Source organism: Haliaeetus leucocephalus, unplaced genomic scaffold (assembly GCF_000737465.1).
Source record: "Haliaeetus leucocephalus isolate CR32 unplaced genomic scaffold, Haliaeetus_leucocephalus-4.0 Scaffold556, whole genome shotgun sequence".
Classification (NCBI taxonomy): Eukaryota; Metazoa; Chordata; class Aves; order Accipitriformes; family Accipitridae; genus Haliaeetus; species Haliaeetus leucocephalus.
The window spans coordinates 6,495,290-6,512,897 of record NW_010972992.1 but is presented as its reverse complement, the minus strand read 5'-3'; the positions used below and the strand labels follow the sequence as shown (position 1 = coordinate 6,512,897).

The 17,608-nt window shown below is 44.8% G+C and overlaps 3 protein-coding genes and 1 long non-coding RNA gene across 7 annotated transcripts in view; 2 read left to right on the top strand and 2 right to left on the bottom strand.

The window, feature by feature from the left end:
* Nucleotides 1-584: 584 nt before the first annotated feature.
* LOC104837940 lies at nucleotides 585-16,154 on the top strand. Its single transcript, XR_775002.1, has 2 exons — nucleotides 585-629; nucleotides 13,366-16,154. It is a non-coding gene; the product is annotated as an uncharacterized LOC104837940 (long non-coding RNA).
* On the bottom strand, nucleotides 6,375-13,346 carry LOC104837939 (taste receptor type 1 member 3). Its single transcript, XM_010577400.1, has 6 exons — nucleotides 12,307-13,346; nucleotides 11,014-11,314; nucleotides 9,502-10,281; nucleotides 8,886-9,089; nucleotides 8,448-8,568; nucleotides 6,375-7,834 (listed from the first exon to the last, which is right to left on the bottom strand). The coding sequence occupies exons 1-6, from the start codon at nucleotides 12,483-12,485 to the stop codon at nucleotides 6,948-6,950; spliced, it is 2,472 nt and encodes an 823-aa protein (XP_010575702.1). The 5' UTR covers nucleotides 12,486-13,346; the 3' UTR covers nucleotides 6,375-6,947.
* CPTP (ceramide-1-phosphate transfer protein) lies at nucleotides 15,149-17,147 on the bottom strand. Its single transcript, XM_010577401.1, has 2 exons — nucleotides 17,008-17,147; nucleotides 15,149-16,926 (listed from the first exon to the last, which is right to left on the bottom strand). The coding sequence occupies exons 1-2, from the start codon at nucleotides 17,127-17,129 to the stop codon at nucleotides 16,404-16,406; spliced, it is 645 nt and encodes a 214-aa protein (XP_010575703.1). The 5' UTR covers nucleotides 17,130-17,147; the 3' UTR covers nucleotides 15,149-16,403.
* Nucleotides 16,857-17,608, top strand: part of CPSF3L (cleavage and polyadenylation specific factor 3-like) — a 14,078-nt gene continuing 13,326 nt past the window's right edge. The window contains exon 1 of one of the 4 annotated variants that reach the window (XM_010577404.1): nucleotides 16,857-17,033. The gene's annotated coding sequence lies outside the window, so the exon portion shown is untranslated. Of the gene's footprint in view, nucleotides 17,034-17,237; nucleotides 17,279-17,372; nucleotides 17,431-17,461; nucleotides 17,531-17,608 lie in introns of those variants that run through there. The other 3 variants (XM_010577402.1, XM_010577403.1, XM_010577406.1) reach the window with 3 other exon arrangements.

The window sequence follows — 17,608 nt, the reverse complement described above, 5'->3', positions numbered from 1 at the left end:
GCAGATTCCCTCTTCTTAGCTGGTGGAGATCAAGCAGCAAAGGGAGGGACTAAGTAGTAGTTATTATGGAGGCACCGGTTATAAGTGGCACAATTCTGCAGCAAATGTATATAAGAGCCCATGAGAAAGTCTTGCAGAGTTTCCCATATTCTCCCTTTCAAACCATATTTGTTTACATGGGATGCAAAATGGTCTAGCCAGCATGTTCCCAGTTAGGTGAATATTAAATGATCAGAATTTTGGACATGCTCTTGCAGCCTTTTACTGCAGAGCCTGACGAACTCCAGCTGATGTAGTATAAATTGTCTGCAGGTGACTGGAACTGGTTGAACAATTTAATTAGCTACTTTTCCCTTCCTCCCCTCTTCCCCCGCCCCTTCCTTTGCCCCTAAAGGAAAGGAAAAATCAGTCTATCGTGGCTGTACCTCTGCAGCTAGAAAGAGAAGCAGTAGAGGTAAATCAATGTTTTTCCTTCTCTGTTTCTGGAATGAGGATCAAAAGTTACTTAATGCTTCTCTACTATGAAATCACAGCATTGAAGTGAGGAGTACTGCTGAAATTCTCAGGTGCGACAGTGTGCTCATGAAGACTTGCTGCAGTCTCGAGAAACAAGGACTTCCAGTCTTCAGGTCAGATTTTTGCTATCTTTAATCACACTGAGGGGTACTTTTGTCAAATGTTTCTCGTTTCTCCTTAAGTACGCCGGGAGAATTTTATATGCAGGTGACCGCAGAAATCTAGGACAGCTAGCTTTGCAGCACACCAAATAGCTCTTTTTTTTTAAGAATTAAAATATTCCCTGGTTTAGATTAATTTGCAAATTCTGTATTTGAGCTGAATTGATGAGTTAACTGCCAATACCACATAGTGGATAGGTGGAAAAACTTTGTCTAATGTGGGGAATAAAAGAGGAGTGTAGTTGCTTGTCAAAGTGGATGGGGAAAAGAAAAGATCTTAGTGATTTGACTTGATATTTACTTGCTATAATGTGGATGTTTTTCCATTTTCACCCTTCATGGTTTGCTACTTTACACCGACACAATTTTTTGCAAAATGAGTGTAGAATAAAGATTGTTTAAAGGATAAAAAAAAAAATACTGCGAACAGCCTTTACTAAAATATTTCTGGTTTTGCTTTGAGAAAGTACTTGTTCTTTGCTAGTTGCTTAATTTCAGTAACGTGAAATCAATTTTTTAACAATTGCGTTAGAGTCTGATTGTACTTCTACCAGGTTTATGAAGGATAAGTGTGATGGCATTGGTTAAAAAGTGTTGGATCAAGTTGCAGCCTTTGCTTTTGAACTGAAGGAGAGATACTGTCATCATTCCTCCATGATACAGCATGAGAAAAGACAAATCTCTGTACTGTATTTCATCTGCACTGTTAGGAAAAGTAACAGCAGAGTGGTAGCTGCCACTTTTCTTGACATAAAGAGGCACTAAGTGGCTAATATTTAATAGCAACTATTGGCTGATAGTTGGTAGTGCAGTATACCTAATTAGCCACCTCATATTACACTAGTACACATGGCAACCTTCACGGTATATAAGTGGACATTGAGACACTGTTGATTATTGCTGTGATGCTGTGTAGTTCAAGATACTGTCTGTCTTTCCTTGCTTGGTCTCTGCCACAGGTGTCTGCTCTGGGCTGGCTGGTTTCTCTCCAGCCTTTTGGAAGTACAGAGGTGTGTAACGAAAAGTACTTAGGTGTAATAAATGTGGATTCACATTTATTACAAAAAATATAATGTAGAACACAGTATTATAATAAGGACCGAAAGTGCCAGACATCCTCATCAGCTGTAAAAATAGTTAAGACAAAAAGGAAATTGTGCAGCTGGGACTCTGTTAGGCAGGGGTAATGATCCTGCAGTCATGAAGATGAGCAAAGCAGACCCAGTTCATCAGCTTGTATCACCTGTATGCAGCTGCATCAGGTTAGCTCTAGTAAATCATAGTAAACACTTCAAAAGACCTAGAAAACCCAGACGAGTAAAGCAAAGCAACAGCAGCTTCTGTACAGCAGTGTTGTGAGGGTGACAAGTGCTTCATGATCCATAAATGCACTCATGGAGAAGCACAGCCGTATTACCTCACCACCCTCTGTGTTCTAAAAGTAACTGGCAGGAGACACACTGGTAGTAGCAGCGATTTACCTTCTTTTGTCCTGGATTATAGTCCTTTGATTATGTGGACCCTAGAGTCTCAAATGGCAAGAGGAGAAATAAAATACAGCAGGTGCACTGGGACAGAGGAGGGAATAGGCCTTGCCCCTCAGATTGCTTGGGGTCTGCAGTTCGAAGCTGCTTTTTTGAAGATTTCAAGATTTGTGGTGACCTCTAGAGCTGCAGAGTCAGCTTTGTCATGCTCTGTGTACTGCAGCGTTGGTTTTACAATGCCTTGAAGTTGGCAGGGTGGACCTGGAGAACAGAGGAATTTCCATGCCTGCAAGAACAGACAGGAATAACACTAGTAGTTGAACTAGTCTTACAAAAAATGTTTCAGTACAAACATACTCTCCCAGCAGGAGGGTAAGGCTTTGTGTAGTTTTCCCATGTTTAGAAAGCTGTTATACCCTGTGCATGCGTGAAGCAGTAGGCCTGAAAATCTCCAGGTTGTGTGATGCTGACAGATGCATTTTCCCTTCATCTATTACTTGTCCTGTGTCCAGGTGCTTAAGTTGTCTGTAGCTTTGGCACTCTTGTATTTCTGAGGAGCAAGTGAAAGGGAAGCGATGTGCAACTCCTGCTGTTTTGAGCCTCTGCTCTCATAGGTTTCATTTTCTGGCACACTCGAGCTTCTGCAACACCTTGTCATGTTCTGCTTCTGCATTATCTGCACTCTTATCAGCAGCTTACTTCAGCAGATCTGGTAGCATTCTGTCCTTCCAGCAGAGTCACTTACTCCTTGTCTTCCGCTATCTTCTGCTGGAGTTTTTACTGTGAGGCTTTAACATTCTGTATTTTGAGAGAGCTTGCATTTCATGTGTCTATGGAATTTGAAGGCACTACTTGCTTATTTCGTAGCAGGACGTTTTAGGCACAGTTCCGAACAGCAAAGCACTTTGCAGACAGGGAAATGGATCTTCCTTCTGAAAATCAAAATACTTTTATCGAGGGCAAAAAAAGAGCCCGGTGCCTCACAGAGAACTCCAGAGACGTCTTGCACTTTTCATCATAGGTGGCAAACGAATTCATATGCTAAGACTAAGCCTGGTCTCCGAGAGGGGCTGCTGGGAGAGTCCCCCTGCCCCAGCCCCAGCCCGTGCAGCAGCTGTCCAAGATGGGGGGGATTACGGGAACAACACAGCCCTGGAGGAGAATGGATCTTTCCTACTTGTCCTCTGCAGCCTGAAAGAGAAGGAAGCTCCCACTTAAATCCGTGATGCTTCCTCTCCTCCCCTGAGGTGAGAACCTGATAGGGAGCAGATGTAGCTTCAGACTCTCACTGGTGTTCTGCTGTAGCTCACCAGAAGTCCTGTTGTTAAATGTTATCTGGCGGCTGTTTGGGCTCAAAACTAGACAGCATGTGTTCAGTAGAGAGGTAACCCTTTGGAACAAGGTTTAAAAGCTGTGCAACCCATTCCTTCTGCCATTGATCCAATCAGTAGGAATGACAAAAATGAAGTCCAAGTCAATTGGAAGAACAGACTGACTCAAGCGCAAATGCCCAAGTCACTGACTAGCAATTAAAGACAGACCTAGGAATGCTTCTGTAACAGCTTACACAATTCAGTGGAAGTTTGTCTTCACCTGCATAGCTCCTTGCTCCATTGCATATCTGGTTGCTTTAAAGGTGGTCAGATAGTTGCCTACATTTAAGTTAAATGAGGTTTTGCTATTGGCAGCAATAGGAGTTGAGTTCAAGCTTTTTGCCATAGCGATTCTAGAAGTAGCACTTTTCTAAGTAGCTCCTAATACACAGTGTGTGGGGGTGAGCTGCTGTCTTAAATGGTGCTACCACTGTCAGCTGTTAGTCGTATGTAGGCCACCAGCAGTCCAGCTGGCAGTTATTGCTGGTCCCCTTGGTGTTAACGTGGTTCAGCTGGTGGCCAGTTCAGTTCATTTTCCATGTGAGAGGTGGTATGTGGGAGTGGAGGTAGGAGCCGAGCCTGAACTTGAGGCAGGAACTTGGGAGGATTTTGTAGGTTTGAGGAAAGTACTCCAGCAATATGTGCGTGATGGTCTAGAGGGACTATGGGTATGCTTTTTTGTCACACACAGCCTAGCCAGACGCTGTCAGTAACAGCTGTAGTGCAGAAAGTACCTGCTATGGATTATAATTGTGAATCTCTTTCCTGGCTTTAAGCAGCCTTTAGGCCCTAACTGATTGGTGACACTTTCAAAAAAAAGAGAGACGTCCAGTGTTGGGTGGAAGGGCCAATTCCATTTCTAGGAAATGTAAAGGTAGTTACAGAGAACAGTAATGGAAATAAGGGGTGTTTTCTTTCGTCTTTGTTTGGGTTTGAGTCTAGTAATTCATCTCTGCAGAAAGTCCTGTTTAGGGAGGTATGGCTGTGGCTAACAGGCAGTGAGGGGAGTCTATCCAAAACAAGCAGGTAGACTGACAATTAGAGATGATTTTTGCATACGCAAAAATAGGCTTGTGAAATTCTTGGTATACAACACTCCCTAGTGGCAAGGAGCTTGCGGGATTTACGGAGAGTTAGACCCATACGTTTCACTGAGCCTCCACGCTCAGCACTTTAGAGGATCATTGTTTGTTCAGTAACTTATGTATAAACCTTCATATTCATAATATAAACTAGATAGTAACTGGTTATAGTTAGCAGGCACCTTTTGTGAGAGAGCTAGTCTGTTTTTCTTGTGTATTTCTTTGTTGTGCCTTCTGAAACTATCACTATTACCTGTTCTTGTAAATCAGATGCTTAATGGGGCAAACTGCTAGCCTTTCTGGATATGAGAATTCTCCCGCTGTTCAGCAAACAGGGGCCATGTTACATGTATGAATACAGGTTAGAGATATTTCTTATTCCTCAAAGTGTTTGATTTATTTTGTCCCCTTTGCAGAATGTCCCACCGGGTAAGAAATGTTTCTCTCTGGTGATCCTTGGATGTTTTTTGAGATGGAGGAACTTTTTGCTATGACTTTGGATAGTGTGATTTGCACACTGTTCATTTCCATGTGTCTTGGCATTTCCATGTTCTGTGCAAACACATGTTAATGAAACACAAATGAGTAAACTGAAATTTGAATGGGTAATATACTCTCTATATCATGCATACAGCTGCCTTTACATATCAGAATGGTTTCTCTGGATTTCGTGACAAAGCAGTCAAGAAAATTAAAAAAGAAATTTTTTTCCATAGAAAACAATACTTAACAGAAATTTAAACTTTGACTTTGGAAAGTTCGGCTTTTTGTTTCACAACAATGATAGCAAAAGTGAAATTCATATTGTAAAACAAGTGTGAAATTATGATAAACATTTCCATTATGATATCTAAACTTTTACAGTATAATTTATCTGAAAAAAATCTCAGTTTTACCGAGATTCTGGCTTGAATAACTACAGTTGTTCTGACTTGGAATGAAACTGTGAAATCTCTTGAGAAATGCAAGTTCTTGCTTGTGTTTTGTTTCAACACTCAGTGATATATAAGGACCAGTTCTCAGTTAATACGCTGCAGCAGGGTACTGATGATATTACCAACTAGAAGAGCAATGGTCATCAGAAGCCTTGCTTAGCCTTTCAGTCTTTTATTTAAGAGTCAAAGTAGTCAGCCCTTCTTGATCTGAACACAGTTGTTTCCTCATACTTCAGTTTGTGTATGACCTATCAATTTCTTTGTGTACTCTTTGCCTATGTTGTTAACTTCATGTATACCTTTCCAGGCATCCTCTAAATTTCAGTCAAAAATGAGCAAAACTTACTTGGTGCCATGCTGATAAGTTGGAGCCCCTCTGTTTAAATAGAAAGAGAGGGCAGCCCAGAGGATCAGTATGTTCCGTCACAGAATCTTATTTACAGGGAGAATGGGAAAGGGTTGTCTTAAGGATGCTGGAGGCTATTAGAACCATACAGTTTCACAACCTAGACAGCGATAAGTTTGCATTGACTGTAACCATTAAGAAAGAGACCCAGAGCTGTAGGATGTCATTGACTCCACTTTTAATAAAGCAAGTGCACAAACACGCATAAATGTGTACAGACCGCAGTTACAGAGCAGTGTGCAGGACTTTTGGTTCTCTCTTGTCCATTACCTCCCTCTCGTCATCTACCTCCTGTATCTACCAGGAGGAGACCTGCACAGGAGCTGTATTTTCTGATGTTGCTCACTAGAAGGGCTTTATAGAGGATCCTGTGTAGATAGTATCAGTACTTAATCACAAGGCTTTCTATTTGTGGTCTATCTCATACCTTTTCAGATGATTCCCTTCTGTTTTTCTGGTTATTATTTCTGTGCTGTTGAATATATTTGAAAGTTCTTATAAGGCCTGGGAAAAGATTCATGGTTATATCGCTGGAGCAGTTATCTAGTTGTTAAGAAGTAAAAATCATGAGCGGTCTTTACAGGAAAGTGGCCTGGGTGAGCTCAGATTGCCAGACCTGAGAGATTCATATAAAGTATCAGTACTGTAGGTTGCTTGCTTAACCAAATGTGCTTTTGGTTCCTTGTGGGTGATGAAATGGGTGGTTAGCCATAGAGAGGATGGATACTACTCTGCCGGGGGCATTTTGCTTTAGCTCATTGAGTAGAGCCCTGTGCTTTTGCAGCTTAAAAATTCTGTTCCTAGTGTTCAGCCTACTGGATAAGACTGTATTTTTTGTGGTGATTGTGTGTGGGACCATAGCTTATAGACTCATCATAAACAGAATTATCTTATTAAAATACAGCCAGCTTCTACTGCAGAGCAGGTGACAATGGATCTGGTTTATTGTCTGTTTATTGAGTCCTCCTGTGGCTCCTCTTTGATGGAGTTCTAGAAATAATCTACCGTGTTCAGATCAGGCTTAAGCAAGATGATGTAGCATTTGGGGATATAGTAGGTCCCCAAGATACCCAGACTAGTTGACAAAATGGTACCAATCTGAGTAACAGACCTGAGGACTGTCTTCAGCGTGACAAAAGTAGCAACGAAGAAGATCCAGATGATGAAATAGATTAGGATGGCAAAAGTGATCCCCCTGGCAATATTGTACTTCTTCCCAGAAGTCTGCACCATGAACGTGCACAGGAAGCAGACAAAGGCCAAGAAGCCGTTGTAGCCGTGCACCAGAGCAAAGGCAAACCAGGACTCGGTGTTACACACAAGCAGAACTTCGGTGGGCAGTGACTTGTAGTCAGACACCAGACAGTCAGGGCCCAAGTGAAGATAGCAGAAACAGAACAAGCACTCGGTGAGGAGGCACAAGGCGACGAGGAGCCAGGCCCTTCTCTGGGTCACCCAGTACAAGAAGGTGGGGGCACAGCGAGGGAACTCTGTCACAAGGGTGATCTCAAGGGATTTGATGAAGAAGGTAGAGAAACAACCATTGAGGCACAGGGCATAGACTACCTGCTGGCTCATACAAAGGTTGTTGCTGGGCTTCCCTATATAGAGGCAGCAGCTGAGACACAGCAGCGTGAGTGTGAACAAGGCAAAGAGGTTCAGTTTGCCTCCAGAAGCCTGCACAAGGGGAGTCTCAAGGTTCTTTAGAAAGAGCACAGCTGTCAAACAAGTCAAGGATATGGTGACGGACATCAACGTTAGCAAGGCAATGGTGAGCGGCTCATTCCAAAAGAGGTATCTCTCGTTGCGGTCATAACATTGTGTGCTCCGGACAGGGGACCACTGATGCTTTAGGCAGGGAGTGCAGGTAGAGCTGTCTGCAAAGCAGCAGTGAGAAGCTGATGACCACCTTGCAGCGGAGTGCTGCTACCCTGCTGCAGGCAGTCCTTGAGGATGGATCACAGTCATGAATTAGGTAGCTGGTTTGGGTGCTGCTTTGCCTACTCCCGCCCCCCGCCCCATCCTAAGTGTATTGGATCGCCAAAGCTTGTGATAGTTCAATCTTTTTTTCCCCACTACTTCTCCACCCTCCTCCCAAAGGGATCCACATATTTCCTGGCTCTGTTTCCCTTCCCCAGGAAGGATCACCAGCTTCCAAAAGATCCCAGAATTTCATCGTATGCTTTTCTTCTACCTATGATCCCAGAATTTCACCATAACCCTCTCTCCTACCTCTTGAGGTAAAACATAAGCATTGTCCTTATGCATTCCCTTTGGGATCAACAGAGGAAGGTCCCCCGCTGAAGACCTCCAGAGCAAGACTGAGCAATGCACAGCAGAACAAAATGGAGGCAAATACTCTGCACTGGCAGTGCTTCATGGAGGAAGAGCTCACAACTGGTTGTTACCAGTTCTGTGAACCTGTGTGACCTTAAGCAGTAGGTAGACATAATACAGGCAGTTAAAGCCATTGAATTTCTTAGACCTCACCTTTAGTGCTCCAGAAGGTGTTTTCTGGACAATCTGTGCAGTCATAGCAGCAGAGGTGGAATCCTTTTATTCGTCTGAGTTGTCCTGGTTTACAACGTCTGAAGCACTCTGATGTAGGCTCCTAGACAAAAGGAAGAATGAATGTCAGCCAGACACTTTCAGGAGAAGCACCGTATCACCAAACGAATGAGAAGAAACTGGATGTGCTGTGCTGGGATCAAACCTGTGTCTGAATCTTAAACAGTGCTGGGAATACCTTCTTCTAGTTTTGCATAATGGAGATGGATTACATGTTTGCATAGGAGCAAGAACTGGGTCCCACGCAAATCTCGTAGGGGTAGCACGCAGGCTAAAAGCCCCTTATGAACAGTCCTGATGAAGTGGCAAAAATGTTTACTTAATTTCATGATTGTTTATGCTTTTGCCCCCCATCTTTACCTTTTGATCTGCAGTGTGAAACTGAATCTGGGATTTATTGATGTACAAGGACTCTTCATAGTTGCCTACAGGCAGGTACGTAAGGGTGCCATTTTTCCAGGACCACAATATAAGCTTGTAGCCAGTGTTTGTGCCATGGAATTGATCAAAGCTGAAACTTTGGCCATTCACCTTGAATGGGACGGTATTCATGAAATGCAGCAGCTGAGGAGAAAATGAAAATTGACGGTAAATATTGGTACAGTTGATGTTCTTGCTTGGAGGATGATAATGCAGTAAACTAATTTCTGGCTGAAATCAGTTGTCCCTTGCATTGGGCTAAGATTGCGACTATCAGCCTTCTGGCTGTATTATCAACTGCTTTATCTATTGTGCCAAGCCCAATTAGCGGGAGCCAAAACATAGCCCTAGAGAGGGGGATGCAGCCCTAGCCAGCAGCAGAGAAGATGCAGTGTGCCGGGGTAGGGGTTGACTGGCTAAGGGAATTGCCAAGGTTGTATCGCTACCAGGGCAGGAGTACAGTGCAATGTTACCCTCCTTCCCTCCCTGGCTGTGTGCAGCATCGATGCATAAATGAGATGAAAAATTGCTGTTTGTCCCCCTGACCTTTACTCACCTGCCAAGATCTGATAGATGCTTTGGGACACGCTTGGTGGGTGCACCCCAGCGCTCTGTGCAGTGCATGAGCCACGCTGTAGACTGCGATGTAGACTGATTGTATTTGTGGGAGGTTTAGCATGGATGAGATGTCACGCAGCGAGATGTGGTCACACTGTTTGCAATGTGTGTCCAGCACGTCAGAGTTCATGAGCTGGTTGAATTTTCTAGACTCCTGGCAAAATTTATCCTGCTGAACAGAGGTAAAGAGGTCAGCAACGTATTTCCGGAAGCCAGGGACTGTGCCTGCTTTCATAATAAAGCCTAAGACTGTCCCAATGCTCTGAATATTTGGGATGGAGGCAGCTATGTCAGACAACATCCAGGCTTCAGTGCCAATCCAGACTCTCTTGCTCAGTCCCATCCTGATGCTGTGTTCCAGCAGGGCCTGGACTGACTGACTAAAGGCAAAAAGGACAATAATGTCGACTTTGGTCTTGTTAATTAACCTAATGGTATCTTCCAGTTGGTTTTTGGCTTTGGGGTCTGCAAGGTCTGTAGGAATTAGTGTCTCGAACGCAATGCAGATGCTGTGATTTCCAGCTATGCTTAAGAAGAGCCTCTGAGCTCCTTGGCCATATTCATCATCGCTTCCAATGATGCCAATCCAGTTCCATCCGAACTTGTTCAGTAGCAGGACCACAGCTTCCACCAAGTTCTTATCACTGGGAACAGTACGGTAGAAGGATGGGTACAAGTCTGTGTTGCTGAGCTTCTCACTGCTGGCTCCGTAGCTGACCTGCAAATTAGAGGATAAGAGAGAAAGTGAGGCAAAGAGTAAAGCTGAGAGAAGTGTTCACAGTCCAGATCACTCTCCACCTTCTTTGCTTAGTCTCAGTGCACTAGATTTTCAAAACTGCTGTGTCAGGATAGTGGGAAGGAAGAACTCATCTAAAGGGATAGGTCCATCATGGCTGCATTTACCAAGAGAACCATAAACTGGCCCGTCATTTGCCTCTGCTAGCGTTGTCCCACATGGCTATCTCCTTCCAGTGCCATTTGTGTCCATCATCACAGCACCAGCCCTTATCGTTAATGACAATGATAATTAGCTACTTTCTACAAAGGGTGACACACCCAAGATTCAGTAATATCTTAGCTCAGGGCTAAATTTACCTGACCATTATAGCGCTCTCTCTGTTGTGGTAACTGAGTACTTACAGTCACAGATGTATTTTCATGGGATCCTCGCAGTTTATGCTGGGAACTCTGTTTATTCCCATTTTACATTGATCACAGAGCAGCCTGAGTTATCCCTCTTCTCTCTGGGAACTTAGACACTGGAGTGTGTTCCAGGAGGGAAGTTTAATGACCTGCCCAAGATCACTCAGGAAATCTGTGGCAGAGGAAAGACTGGAATCTGCACTTTAGTAGTCCTGCTTCAAAGACCTAGAGCGTAGAGACCGTTGTTGATCCAAACCCTTCCCCCACCAAAAAGGAGAATTCTTGCTTCTCCAGAGAGTTTCTTTACCTGTGGGATCAAGAAGAAGCTGAATAGTTTGGCTGTTACCAGGCAGAGGTCTGACTTATGTGGTCCAATCACAGCAGTCACACGAGGCTGGTAGTCGGTGTAGTTGCACAGTACTCCGATGCCTGTTGTGCCATTTCGGGTCAAAAATAGCAAGCTGGGCTGTAAGGCCACCACTGGCTCAAAGCAGGTGTCATGCATGTCATAGCCCAGCTTTACTCCTGGGAGAAGTGAAGTGGAATTGTTGATCTGATCGATAGCAAACTTCATCCCAAGAGCCCATATTAGCCCACCTACAAATAACCTGTAATAAGAGGAGACAGGGAATTACGTGGTCTATCAGTGCTGTTATAATGGTGATCAGCTTATTCCACGTTCTTTGACATCTTGGCATCCTGTGTGTTGCCAAGCCAGATACAAGTGGCACTGTCAGCAGAGCATCCCTGTACCTATACATAGCCTTTGCAAATTTTGTACCGTGAGTAGAGAGGCGCTGAGCACCTTTCAAATCTAATTAATCTTGTCTGTCAGCAAATATATTCTCTGTGCTTCACAGGAGAAGAAACAGAGGTATAGAGAGACCAGTATGTTTAGCCGTGAGGAGAGTCAATGTTCAGACAACCTCCTGCTCTTAGGTTTGTGTACTTCAGCCATGAAACCAGTGGTTCCCAAAGTGCTGTGCGTGCTAATTCAGGAGAGATGTCCTTCTTCCTGGGATTTTCCTCCGCTGTATAGCTCAGTGCACTGGGCATATTCCCTGCCTCATGGCCTGTGAAGATGGAAAGAAATTGGACCGTGCTTTTCTGTGCTTTGTTGCTGCCAAAGAAGCAGGTAGGACACTAGCATGTCTTTTTGTACTGAGTGTCCTTATATCTCGTAAAAGGCAACGCGCCATCTTAACGTGTGTCATCTGCCTGCGGAGTGCAGTGCATGCTTCTCATTCCATCTGGAAGCAAAAGCAACATTTACACCTTTGTGTAAGCGTTAGATTCCAAACACTAAGAAAGCCAGTGCCACTAAAAGCTTTCATCCAAATGGGGTTGGTTGCATCCGAAGTTTGCCTGCATAGTAGCATCGAGAAAAAGACAAAAACATTTTCCATTTCAGGATCAGAAACTGATGGCACAGCACACCAGTGCTCCAGCACCTTAGAGCTAATCTTTGTCTCTATCTTACCTTTAATGTTCGGCTGTGAGACCGTCAGTTGCTATCAGAAGGATTACTTTCTTTTCCTTTCTCTTCCCAGCCCAAGTGACCAAACTTACCGTGTACTAATGAAGCTAATGTTCCTCTTACCTTTCACACACAACTAACGTGGGCTCTGATCGTGCCGTCAGGTTTACGGTGTCCGTTCCAAAAGGGAACAAGCCTCCTATGATATAATCACCAGGCCTTCTAAACTGGGCCGATAGGCATGTGGGTTTGAGGGCTGCTGCATAACCAAAGCTCAAGCACAGCAGCAGGTAAGGGACCATTATTTGTCTGTTTTGGGGAAAAAGTTTCAAAGAAATCTCCAAGAGAATGTGGGAGAGGGAACAGGGGCAGGGGATCCAATCTCATCAGTTCCTGGGAAGTCTCTTTAAATAGAACTCGGAGAGATGAAAATAACGGGGAAGAATTTGTTTAGCAAAATACGTTAAATGTGTAACTCTATGCTTAGTGGACAATAGTCAAATACACATCAATACCCTATGAGTGTACTTAGTTGCAAACCACTGGCCTAATCCTGGTTTCCTTTGCTCAGTGAGTAGCCTTTTCTCAAGCAGTGACTTACTGAATTCATTGTCGCAGCTCTAGAAATTGGACTTCCTGTAGGATAGGTGGTAAACTCAGGTGCCCACCTTTAATTTGGACACGTCTTTGGCATTAACTGTCCCCTGCCCCAACCAAGGAAGAAACATCATCTGTAATGGAATGTGTTTGTAGAAACCGTCCCTGTTTACAGTTTTCACAAACAGCTGGATTTGTGACTTGTCTAATGCTGGGAGCAGATCTTGATCAGTGCAGGCTGCTCATCTAAAAGCATCGCCAAGGAGAATGCGCTTTGATAGGAGTGGAATCCAACACGCCAAAGTGTGCCTTGTGGAGAATGGTGCCTGTTACCGTAATACAACCATTACCCATACAGAACCTGAGGAGGAAAAAAATTGACTTGCTCACCAGCGTTGCATCCTGCTGTTACCTGAGGTTCTCCCCGGCTTGCGTGCTCCCTACTTAGAAGTGGCCTGTGCTGAAAGAATGTCACATAGTTTATTTTTAAATGAACTTCAGAATAATACGTGGAATTGCCTGAACTAAAGGGTAGTGATAAGAGACTTACACCGTGGTAATTTTTTTTTTTTTTTTAAATTCAAGGTCACCTCATCAGGAGATAACCAGGTCTTCCTTAGTGCATTGCAAGAACTTGTCTGGAGCAGGCCATTCCTGGATTGCAAGGTTGGTAAGCTATTACTCAGCTATACTGTTATTTTTAGGAAGTTGTTATTGGCGGATCTAAATTTTTCTCACACTGAGCTATGATGTTAACTTCAGTTTAAAAACTTTGGTTTAGGTACAAGTTCCACAACATAGTAATTTCGGTTGTGTCATGGTTTGCATTTTTTCTGTCAGGTTTGTATTTTAGAAAAGAGGATAGCTCTGAATTGGAAAGTTCAATTTACTGCATGTTATTGGCTTATTATGTATTTATACTGTATCATAAAAACTGCTTATACTGCCAAAGTGATACACCACCTTTGCTACAAGGCTAGAATATTTTTCCAGTATGAAGAGGAGCAGGTACACTGTAGAAAGCTAAGTATGTAAGTACTTCAGGCAAGCAACAGTTGTAGGTTTCTATAGCTATGTTATATAGATGTGTTTATACTGACATTCTTTTAAGAATACCTTCCCCTTAATGGAATACTTAGTGTTAGCTTTAACTATATAACTTCTCTTAAAAAGTTCTAAATACAAATTCAGCTTCACAGAGAGGAAAAGAAAAAAAGCTGCTTGAATGGTGTAGGTCACACATATGCACTTATTTACTCCCACCCATATTTTGACGTGAAATCAAGTATGCTTACTGTGGCATAGGAGATAAGTTTATGTGATGGACTTTTGTGCAAAATACCCAAACTCCCTCTAGCGAGTCTGTATGTTATTGCAGCTTTCAAGTACACCAGTCACTGTAGCTGAAGGTTTTAAACTTCTGTATTTGGCCCCATTAGTGAAAGCTGCGAGTCTGAACTCGCCCAAAGCCAAGTGCAGGACCTTAGTTTTACTCAGTGGTAACTAACCGGGGCTGTTAAAAAGGTTCCCATTGTTGGAGACAGAGCAGGACACCAGGAAAATAAAATTACCGTGAGGCAATACCTTGTTTAAATGAGAGCATGCAGACTGATGGAAAGCTGTATTTTACTTGAAGCATACTTAGCACAAAATGATCAGTTATAAACTTAGAAAAAAGTTTTCTCCCTACTGAGAAAGTTTGATTCTTTAATGGTAAAAATCAAGTTCATCTTCAACATTAATGTTTATCTCATGGGAAGAATAGTTGAGAATGAATGTGACAAGGGACAAAAAGTAATTCTCCCATGTGGTCATACTACCATTTCTGCATTAAACTTCAAGAGATCTGTTAACATTTTTTCACTTGACACACAATACTATTTGACGTAATTTAAGGCATTTAATACGCTACACAGATTAAATACCAGCTGTATCTATATCAGACAGCAGGGGAGGCCCAGCACTTTGTAGTTTGTAACATGGAACCGCTCCATTTTAATATACGGATTTATCCTATGTAACTATGTAATCATTTAAGGTGGTCTTAGCAAGAAGGGAATTATATTTGTGTTTTCACAGCACAGCAACTAAACCTCCATTTAGGACGTTCAAGGAAATTCCATTTCCTGTCTTCAGGCAAAAAATAGTGTTGAGAGATGTGAGTAATCAGAATAGGAGCTCACTGCACAGCATCTAATTTCAACTGGGTTACTCCTGACAGCTGGTTTCACATCTGATCACTAGGTAAATGAAACAGACTCTGCTAGTGAAAGACAAGATACAAATAGATAACACTGTAAGTGGTGTTCCTGCCAACACCACAAAACCAGATAGCATTCCTATAAAGGATACTCTTCAGAAGCATGTTAGTCACATAATTTAATGTCCAGTTAATCTCCATGAGGTAATAGTGATTTCCTGAATCACGCAGTGTTACATTAGGCCAAAGTGCCTCCTATCTGAGATAAAATCAAAACATGTTACAGCCACTGGGATTCTCCCTCCTCCCCCAAATATTCATGTCATCCTGAACTAACAATGTAGTGCTTTTTCAGCTTTCAAAAAGCTAAGTAAACTCCATTTTACATACTTTGCGGGTGTGTGTGCATATACACACACATGCGCGCGCGCACACACACACACACAACTGGCTATTATATACAGTGATTTGCAATAGAAGCAATAAGCCTCACAAAGTAGTGACTTACAGTACAAGTTCAGATTTCTCCCCAGACAATCAGAGAAGTCATTTTTGTAGGCATTTGACACATTAATTAAAAAAATCATGAGAACACAATTTAGAAGCATGGCTGGAAAACAGGTAAGGTACAGTCTGCAGCCTTAGCTGGATGTATAGGATTGTGCAGTACATGCTAAAACCAACAGATTAATGGGTAGGGGAGGCTACACAGAAGGAAGGTCCTGCTTAATGGATCCATGCACAAAGGAAGAACAGGGTCTTACAGTAATGACATACACCAACATTTCCTTCTTTAATTCTAGGGGCCACAGAATTAGCAGCAGTAATCAAATGAGTCTGTGACCACAAGGAAAAGAGCTTCCTTTCAGACACGCATTACTCAGCATTATAGTTTCAAGGCTGAAGCACAACAGAGGGCAAAACCCCCCAGATCTATTCAAGGGAACAGCTTGTAAACAAAAGTGGCAAAGTGAGCTCACTGTAGTGTTAAGTGTGTTCAGACACCACATCGGAAAGTTGTGCTGTCTCACCAGGTCCTAACTATTAGTGTAAACGCAGAGGTGCTGCTGAAGTTGCAGAGTTTGGCTTAAAAAAGAAACCTACCCCCCTCTCCCCAGCCTAGCTGGAGAGTTGAAGGTTAATCCAGGTAGAAAAAAAAAAATCCCTTAAGCATGCTAACGGTGGGGTTTTTTTTCTTACTGTAGAGCCGAGGCTCTACACACACATAGACAAATATACATATAAAAAAAATTGGTACAATTTTTTCTCTTATAAAGTGAGGCATCCTGAATAGCTTTGCCGACTTGTCAGCTCCCTACTGGAAAAGGGAGGGTGACCATGGACAGAGAAGAAAACACATGGTTTTCACCCGCTTCATCCTACTTCTGTCAGAACGTGGCACGGCTCTTGAGCATCCCTCCCGTCAAGGAAGGTCAAGCAGCTTGTGGCGGGCGAAGAGCTCCTGGGTGATGCCGTAGACGTCGCAGATATAGGGTAAGGCCTCGCCCAGCATGGTGACGGCTTCCTCGGTCGTGCCCACGTTCATGATTTCAAGGAAGGCGTTTCGGGAGGGTAGCGTGCAGAAGGCCACCGTGGCAGCTTTGCGAACAACCCAGGGGTGGTAGGTGGCCAGGGAAGCGTTGTAGGAGTCCGTGCAGATGACAGACGTCCGGGAGTCCTCCCGGCCGGTTCTCAGCCCCTCCAGGAAGAGCTGCAGCCATCGCAGGGCCCTGTGGAGACGCAGGACGGTGCGGCAGCCGGAGTCGGGCCGTCCCGACCGCTTCTGGAGATCCACCAGCCCGTTGGCCAGCTCGTACTCCACCATGGACTGCAGCGACACGTACTTCTCCCGCTGCTCGCCGCGGCAGTAGTTCTCCATGATCTGTACCTTGGCCACCGCGTCCTTGGAGATGAACGAGAAGATGGAGCCCAGGCTGTGAAGGAACCTGCGCGCGGGGAAGACACGCTCCCGTTAGCCAACGGCAACCCGGCCCCGGGCCCCCGGGCCGGCCGCCGAGGGCACTCACCGGATGAGCCCCCGCCAACCGCTGAGGTAAGGGCCCAGCAGCACCTCCCGCCGCTCCGTCACGCACGTCTGGAAGGCGGCGAGGACCTCCCGCAGGCTGAACGCGCCCTGCCCCGCCGCCATCTCCCTCCTCCTCCTCCTTCTCCTCCTCCTCCTCCGCTGCCAGTCACCCGCAACCCGACCAATCGCAGCGCCCGCTGAGGGGAGCGGGGGCGGGTCCCCGGGCGGTTACGCGTGCGCTGAGGCGCTGAGGTAGAAGGCCCGGCGCCACGGTGAGAGCGGGCGGGCCCCGGGCGGGCGTTGCTAAGGCCGCGGTGGGCGGGAGACCCCGCTGCCGGGACCGGGGGGCTCCGCTGAAAGGGGGGCGGCCAGGGGCTCGGGGCCCTGCGGGTCCGAAGGCCGTCGGGAGAGCCGGGGCCCTCACGTAGGTTTTTGGGTTTTTTCCCCTGAGGGAGGGCAGCGTCGTTTGCGGTCAGGGCTGGGATCGGCGGCCGCTGGGAGGGCGGACTCGGAAATCTGGTGGTGTGAGTGAATAAATAAATAAATACCGCCGGCCGAAGGGCTTGTGGAGGAGGAGCCCCCCCCCCCCCCCCCCCCCCCCC

What these genes read in the sequence shown, in the direction of transcription:
- LOC104837939 (XM_010577400.1), bottom strand. Translation starts at nt 12,485, where the DNA reads ATGGTCCCTTACCTGCTGCTGTGCTTGAGCTTTGGTTATGCAGCAGCC. An exon ending in TTCACACTGCAGATCAAAAG is followed by an intron (nt 8,569 to 8,885) that starts GTAAAGATGGGG and finishes CCTTTTGTCTAG; the next exon opens with GAGCCTACATCAGAGTGCTT. An exon ending in CACCTTCTGGAGCACTAAAG is followed by an intron (nt 7,835 to 8,447) that starts GTGAGGTCTAAG and finishes GCTGCTTTGCAG; the next exon opens with ACAGCTCTACCTGCACTCCC.
- CPTP (XM_010577401.1), bottom strand. Translation starts at nt 17,129, where the DNA reads ATGGCGGCGGGGCAGGGCGCGTTCAGCCTGCGGGAGGTCCTCGCCGCC. An exon ending in GGTTGGCGGGGGCTCATCCG is followed by an intron (nt 16,927 to 17,007) that starts GTGAGTGCCCTC and finishes CCCCGCGCGCAG; the next exon opens with GTTCCTTCACAGCCTGGGCT.